Here is an 8,255-nt window from a genome sequence, read left to right as displayed (position 1 = left end):
TTTTTATCTGTGTTTACAATTTTGTATTAAATGCATGTGTGGTTTGTCTTATAAGTACAAACCTACTGAAATTAATTATTTTACATTCCGGTCATAAAAGATAACCCAGTTTCATATAATTTCTACTTTGTTTGTTTCGAATTAATCATTAATACTCTGTAACATTTTTTAAATGCAACATTAGAAATAATTATGAAGCTCTCTGTATGTCATCTCTTAACAAAATAAGTATTTATTTATTAATTTAAATAAATTTAGGATTTATTATCAATTTTTTTAGTAACGTGGGCAAAGTGCAGTGATGAACAGACGAAGATTTCTTGTGAATTGATTCCATCAAATTAACTAATTCGGTCGTAAAAGTAAATCCCAAATAGGAATTAATATGCAGAGCACGTTAAAAAAAGGTTGTAGGTTGAGCAAAAAAACATGCACTTTTCTGTGCATGTACCTTTGTCTGTTGTCTAATGTTTTTTTTTTTTTTTTTTGAGAATTGTGTATTAATAAACTTTTGTTTTTTTATTTTATTTAACTTATCTATTTTGTTAACTGTGCTTTTAAACCAAGGAAAAAATCCTCGTGTGCGTCGCATTCTTGGCAAAAAAGCTCATTCAGAAATCGCTGAATCAGTGTGCTTAAATGATTCATTTGGACGAACGTTTTACCACAACGGTTGGTTCAGTGAGGTTATTCGGTTATTCGGCCGGCAGCGCTAGCGCCTCTATCGGTGCATTTGAGAAGTTTTTATTGGAAAAACTGCATTTCAGTAGACTTCGCCGTTTACAAAAGCGGTGGCAAACTATGGAAAGCATGGATCTGTTTCCAGACTTTTAGGAATACGGAGACTTTGGATGGTCGTATCAGGACAGCGAGTTGTCTTTGTTTTAACGGAGCTGCAATGGCTCTAGCTAGAAGAAAAAAGCCTAATCTGAAGGAACTGTGCTGAATGTAGCTCATTCATGGAGTAAAGAGAGTCGTTTGGGGATCATGAGTACAGGTTAGTTTCCTGAATGAATAAACATCAGCAACTTCTTTGAACAAGCGGTCCAGAGATGGACGTCATACATTAAGTGCAATTTGCAAATGTTGCAATATCAACCGGTTTCATTAGAGGTCTTCAAAGTTTTGCAACTTTATAGCAGTAGCCTCAATGTTTCTTTCTGGTAGAAGCTAATTTGTGCTAACGGGACGAATTTCCCAAAACAAACGCAACGAGAGATTTCTGGATGAAGAAGGTAAAGAAAGATGTTGTACATGTTTTCATGTTGAATGTGTTGTTTCACTGTATGTTACTCGGAAACTTAAATCTGGAAGAATTCAGCAGCGTGATCAAGGTATTTTCCCATGGTTAAATAGAGCGCACGGGACGTTTGGATTCGATTTCATCCTTTTGTTTAAACTTTGCTTTATTTCCCTTTCCCGTTCTTTCGCTTTACACGCACCGATGATTTTTTTGGCACGACCTTACTTTTTCTTTGTGCTCTTTGGTCAGTTTGGACATTGTGAAGGAAGGCAGCTGAGGGAATAAAGAAAAGTCCCGTGATTTTCTTTCCACGACTGTAAGAAACTGTATCGCTACACATCCGCCTGATGACTCCGTCTCGCGTGCCGATGTAAACTCGGGGATTTCTGCGCGAGAATTCGCGAGCACTGTTCGGTGAAACGGGCCAGAGAAGTAGCTAACGTACTAAAACAGCACGAGCTCCGAGTCTGAGGAAAGTGGAACCACTCGGTCCGGTACGGGTGGTGGAGGAGGGCGAATCCGGGATTAGTCTTGGATTGCTTCCCTGGAATGGGAAGCCCACATTTCCTTTAGAGAGCATCAGCAGAAGTTTGCTATCTCAATAAACTGTGTACATAATTATCTATTCCGCTTTGATAAATGAAAATAAGAATAGTTTTTTCCTCCTACTGTCTGTCCTTCTTATTACCGTGCTCTAGTATTACAGTATAACAAAATATACCAAAGGTAACAATGATAACTTTAATTTATGCCATTTTTACTAATGTAAAAATATAATATGGACATAAACGTGGATGCAAATATCCTAAAATAAATCTACAGTTAAAACTTTATGAAAATTATGATATTATGTATTATGTAAATTATGTATTTCCCTACCTATCTACAAATCACATTTTAGTGTTGAAAGATTAAAGGGATAGTTCACCCAAAAATGAAAATTCTGTTATCATTTACTTACTGTTGTTAAAAACCTGTATACATTTCCTTGTTCTGATGAACACAAAGGAAGATATTTTGAGGAATGTTTGTAAACAAATGGATCATGACCTCCATTGACTTCCATAGTATTTTTCTATCCTACAATGGAAGTCAATGGGGCTCGTTATTGGTTTGTTTACAAACATTCCTCAAAATATCTTCCTTTATGTTCATCAGAACAAAGAAATGTATACAGGTTTGTAACAACATGAGATTAAGTAAATGATAAGATAATTGTCATTTTTGGGTGAACTATCCTTTTAAGACATTAAAACATATGTATATTTAATAGATTAAACAGTTATTTTTGAGCTTCTGTAGCATTTTCTGTCTCGCATGTCCTATGTCATGGGATCTTTTTGAATGTTTTTGTGCGATGATTTTGCATGATCCAATAATTGTGAAGTGAATCAAACTAGTTATGATGTTCAAATGTATCCTTGGTTCAATGGTCAGTGTATGTCAGATGAGCTTTATTGTCATTTCAGTCAAATATGTTTTCCTTCAGAACAATGGTGCTACATAAGACATGTTGTGTTTATAAGCTTCATTTCAGTTTCGACCTTCTGCATGACCCAAAACTGAGTATTCAGTATGCATGTGGTTTGTTTGTTCACGAAATTCATGTAGTTCTTCTTTTTCTGTGTGAACTTGTGTAGGAATGAAGAAACCACCGGTTGCCCCCAAACCCAAGCTGGTTCATCAGCAAAAACCATCTCCTCCTCCCATTGCTCCGAAACCTGACATCCTCCAGCCTTCTCCCTCACCGACTGTGCTCAAGAGAGGAAAACCTGCAGTTGCTCCCAAACCATGCTTGCCCAAAGTCAACCCCCTGGTTCCTCAAATATCACCCCAGTTGAAGAAAAATCCATGCAAGACCCTTGTCTCCAAAAACGGGGGTCCTGCTCTACTGCCATCACACCTATCACCTTACATTATTCCTCCCTGCCCTCAGGGTCATCTCCTAGGCGACAGCGAATTAGAGGGTTCTAAGGATATAAGTGCAACACCAGAAGTAGGTGTTTTCAAGGAGGGTGAAACCCTAAAAGAACAGCTGTGTCATGACATGCGAGAACAGGCTGACCTATCCAAGCAAGAACAAATCCAAGCTTCCACAGACTTATTCTACACTCCCACAGAGACACAGGAGGAAACACACACTCCCACACTACTGAATAATCTGGCCAGTACACAAAAACAAGCTTCTATCCCAGTCCCAAAACACAGCCATGCACAATCTCTACAGGAAAAGGATGAGTCTTTAGAGCCGAAACAGGCCAGGAATTCCGTTCCTGACTCTTGCACGAGTGAAAGTGTTGATGTTTGTGTTCCGGCACCACCCAGTAAACCACTCCCCATACCCCACCCACGGCGTCCCCGTAGAGTTTTACATCGGCAAAATGTTGTAGAGATTGGACACTTGGATACTCAAACGGCAGAAACTTCTGAACACGTTCGGTCAAACACAATATTGGAAAATACAGAAAGCACTTCAACAACCTGTCACGCCCACACGGACACACCCCTAAATTCCCGTTTGTCTGAGGAAAACACTGACGACTTAACCTGCACTGATCCTTTGCACAAAATAGACTCTTCTCATAGTACACAGACTGAAATCGACTCCAGTCACTATGCTGCTCCAACAAATGGTGCAGCTTTAGATTCTGTAAACACATCAGCAAAGGAGGGTTCACAACCTCCAGCCCCTCCCCCTCGGCAGAAGTCCCTCCCCCAAACAGGTGATTCTTCACATAGGACCTCATCGTCGGTGGATAATCTGCTTTTGCACTGTTACACTGACCCTCAAAGTGTTGGGAGTAAAGATGATGAGGAGGAAAACAGTGAGGAAGATGATGAAGCATATGGAGATTTTGCTCGATACCCAGTTACCCGAAGCCTTCCTAAACAGGCTAAGCTTAGCTGTGGACAACAGGTTTCAGTGGCAATAACCAAGACATCTTTCAGCGGAGAGGAGAGGTCACCGAAGGTCATGCCCAAAAAGCCTCAGAGAAACAGCCTTCCCGCATCTGTTATGTTACGGAAACAAAACACGCCTCCGCAAACAGACGCCCCTCCTCCGCTTCCTAACTCCAGCCCACCCATATTCAGGGAACTACCTGCACCTCCTCAGGAGAAACAATCGTGGCGAGTTGCCCTACCTAGCATCCCACTCTTCAACAGGAGCCAACCGTCTCGCAGTAACAGCCAACCACAGACTGAAGGGGCAGGACCTGTATTAATCAAACAAAGGGCAAAGTCCTTTTCCTCGGCAGATCTTCAGCGAGTAGATCCGAATGGATCAGAGTCCGGTGGACAGTTGGTGCGTTCCGAACAAGGGCGTCGTAGCCTGCGAAAACTTCTAGAGCTACGTGTTTGCGCACGCTTGCTTCCGAAGTTGCTTCGCAGTGGACAGTCCCTAGATTGCACTCGTGGTGATCCGGAGTACGAGGATCAAAATGACACGCCCATTAACAAGGCCACCTCTGGAGATGATGAAGCTGCTCAAGGTGATAGTGAGGGTGATTGTGGGGTTGAATATGAAAACGTTCAATTATACGAAGAGATTCCAGAGTACATGAACCTCCCTTGGGTCTATTCCAACCAGGATGCCGACGCAGGCGTATACGAGGTGCAAGAACCTTGTGATATCAGCAGGTCAGTTGGTGCATGTATATTTATTCATAATGAACCAAAACTGTCCTGTTTAATAGATCAGCCATTTTTCAAAATATTTTCTTGAAAGGGTAGCTTTTCGTAATGCCTGATCAAAAAGCCTGCTGTATTTTTAAAGGAATACTTCACTTAAAACTGAAAGAGACTGTTTCCCAGACAGGGTTTAGATTAATCCAGGACTAGCCCTTAGTTATTTTAGAACATTTAAGAAGTTTTTATAAACAAACCTTACAATAAACTATACTGGTGTACATCTTGAGACAAAACAATGGCATTGATCTATATTAAAATATTTCGGTACAAGGTGTTTTGAAATTAAAGCAGCTCAAACATGAATTTTAGTCAAGGAATAGGATAAGCCCTGTCCGGGAAACTGCCCCAAAATGATCTGTTTATTTACTCACCCTCAGGTCATACAAGATGTGTGACATTTTTTTAGTGGAGTAGTAAACAAGATAGCTTAAAGCATTGTCCTTGATGATTCATGAAAATGCAATTCCATAGATGCCAGTAACTTCAAATTCAAAAAAGCAGGTACAGGAAACACAAAATGAATATTTGGAACTCCTGACAATATACGGATGTCTAAACTGGTTAATGATGTATTAACCTACAACATGATATAGACAGTGGATCACAAGACATGCTGGATTTTTGCCAGTTGTGCATTTGTTTATCATTATTAGCTTTTATTATTTAGTAGCACAGTAGTGTTGTGCGATATGCCCCATAGTGAGATCGTCCTGTCGTCAGCTTGTGATATTGACGGTACACAATGGTAGTGGGTCGGGGCAATAGTTTACTCAAATATTTATATGTTCATTTATGACAAGCCACTCGATTGGTGGACAAGAAAGAAGCTGATTTACTCTAAAGCCTGGGATACCCTGCACGATTTTAGCCGTCCCTGGCAAAAGATTGCCATCGTGAAACAATCGTTGTGATTTCTGTGATCGTGGCTCTTAATTGGTGTTCCTATGTCGTACAGTGAGAGGGGTTCAAAGGTGGACAGTTTCCCGGTCTTGTGTCCAAAGATAGCCTACGATAGTTTTCTGAAAGTGTTAGAAATTCAGCATGATCAACGCCTAGTGTGTTTGCTGCTATGACCTGCATACTGTATTTATTTACCACTAGCGCATGCTGTTGACATTGTGTTAACGTGTCGCAGCCCTCGCAGCCTACAATTCAATAAGTGTCATCATTGTAGAGTCCACATGCATGCCGTACCCAGGTTTATACGATCCATGTCGCACAGTATGATCTTATAGGTTTGCAAAAATCCTGCAGTGTATCCCAGCTTAAGGGCAGCTGGCAACACTGTCACGACTGCAACCTTCTTTAACCTGATGCCATTAATCCGAGCGTGTCATTAATGCTCAGGTGCTATAAAATTGAAACCAGACATGCATTTGCAGCTTACTTGAAAATGACCCTCAGAAAAAAGAGGAAATTATATAAAAACAGATACCATGAAGAGGAATGCAAAATGCATTGAGAAATTGCAGTAGTACCATACATAAGCAGTATGGTATCAGAGACTGTGCTGTGTTTATTCGTGGAATAAGTTACTGCTGAAGGGTGTCACATCTTGCCTTCAACTCCTTCAGACTTATTCACAATACAGCACTAACCTTGAATACCTTATTATTTTATAGACCACAAAATACAAATGTTTAAGCAAAAAATATGTAGCAATGCAACTTTCATGAAGTAAAATTACTACAATTCTTCCTTCCGCTGGAAAAAATAATCCCTGACATGCTTTGAAGAGAAACAGAATCTTTCACACAGCCTATGTTTACATTGCTAAGGGTGCTGTGCAGTGATACACCAAATTGTTGGGTGCAACAGTCATAGCTCTGTTATATCATAAATAAAACCTAGTTATTGACCAATCAGAACCAAGGACTGGGACTAACGATTTTATAAAATGTATATAGTATTGCATACTGAAATAATAAGTGAAATGGTGTAGTCTAATAACAGAATTTACAAAACCCTGAGCTGAGCTAAGTAGTCTCCCAGTAAGCAAGCTAACAAGGCGACAGTGGCAAGGAACCAAAACTCCATTGATGTGTAAATGGAGAAAAACCCTTGTTAGAAACCACCAGGCTCAGGCCAGAGGGCCAGTTCTCATCTGACACTCGACTGCTGCTATCCATAACTTTTTGTTACAAAGGAAGTCCTATAATGATTATTTAAAGAGCATGTATTATCCGATTCACAATTTTACATTTCATTTGATGCGTAAGTGTGTAGTAGTACATGTTAACGATATGAAAACGGTACAAATCTCAAAGGAAACGATGATGCGAGTTATCGTCTCCAACATAAATCTCTTTTCTTGGACTACAACAAACACACAGATTGTATGCAACAGTTTACTTTCTCGGCCTGTTGACATGGACATGATGGTCGTTATCATAATTCTGCCCACTTCTGATTCACAGCCTGTAAGTAGTTTTTTTATATTTAAAGGGGACATATTATGAGATTTTTTTAAAGATGAAAACTAAGTCTAAAATAGGTCTGAGCAAAAGTGTGCCGTTTTGGGTGTGTCATTTAAAATGCAAATGAGCGGATGAAGTGCAACCACTGATCACAATGATGGTGGTTTGTTGCAATTGAAACTCAATTGTGCTGTGAAATATTTTATCTCTCTCTTTCTCTCCATACTAAATGGTTGTGCTGTGGTTGGATAGTGCAGATAAAGGGGGCGGTATTACCTTATTCTGACATCACAATAAGGGCCAAATTACAATGACCTATTTTTCACATGCTTGCAGAAAATGGTTTACCAAAACTAAGTTATTGGGTTGATCTTTTTAATATTTTCTAGGTTGATAGAAGCACTGGGGACACAATTATAGCACTTAAACATGGAAAAAGTCAGATTTTCATAATATGTCCCCTTTAAAGAATTTACTACTGACTAAACCATAACTCAAACACAAGTTTTGAGCAGTGTAAAATAGGGCTCGTTGTTTGTCGTTTCTACCAGTCCTGTAGTCCAGGGTATATGCAGGTATACGACAAATACCCACTTTTTTTTTCAGTCGGATTTGCGTATACATTGTTCGTATATATTGTACTTTGCTGCCTTAAATTTTTTTGTTGAATCAACTCGGATTTACAAGTCATTTCAACTTACTATTATTTATCTTGACTAGAGATGAGTTGTTATAACTACAGGTGAGTTGTTATAACTTATAAATTTAAGTTGACTTTTCTCAGCTATATTTTATAAGTTGTGACAACTAATTTCTGTTGACATGACTTGTAAATCTGAGTTGATTTAACAAAAAATTTTAAGGCAGCAAAGTTTTTTTTACAGTGTACCCACTTCTAAACAGTG

At 39.3% G+C, this 8,255-nt stretch overlaps 1 protein-coding gene across 2 annotated transcripts in view; it reads left to right on the top strand.

Moving 5' to 3' along the window:
* Positions 1–694: 694 nt before the first annotated feature.
* fgd6 (FYVE, RhoGEF and PH domain containing 6) overlaps positions 695–8,255 on the top strand; it is a 38,905-nt gene continuing 31,344 nt past the window's right edge. The window contains exons 1-2 of one of the 2 annotated variants that reach the window (XM_065274602.2): positions 695–997; positions 2,884–4,882. In XM_065274602.2, coding sequence (XP_065130674.1) covers positions 988–997; positions 2,884–4,882 — 2,009 coding nt within the window. In that variant the 5' untranslated portion in view covers positions 695–987. Of the gene's footprint in view, positions 998–1,043; positions 1,236–2,883; positions 4,883–8,255 lie in introns of those variants that run through there. The other variant, XM_065274603.2, reaches the window with a different exon arrangement.

This window comes from Paramisgurnus dabryanus, chromosome 1, assembly GCF_030506205.2.
Source record: "Paramisgurnus dabryanus chromosome 1, PD_genome_1.1, whole genome shotgun sequence".
In the NCBI taxonomy this organism is placed as follows: Eukaryota; Metazoa; Chordata; class Actinopteri; order Cypriniformes; family Cobitidae; genus Paramisgurnus; species Paramisgurnus dabryanus.
Note: the sequence above shows the minus strand (reverse complement) of the source record. Positions and strands in the feature narration are given on the sequence as shown.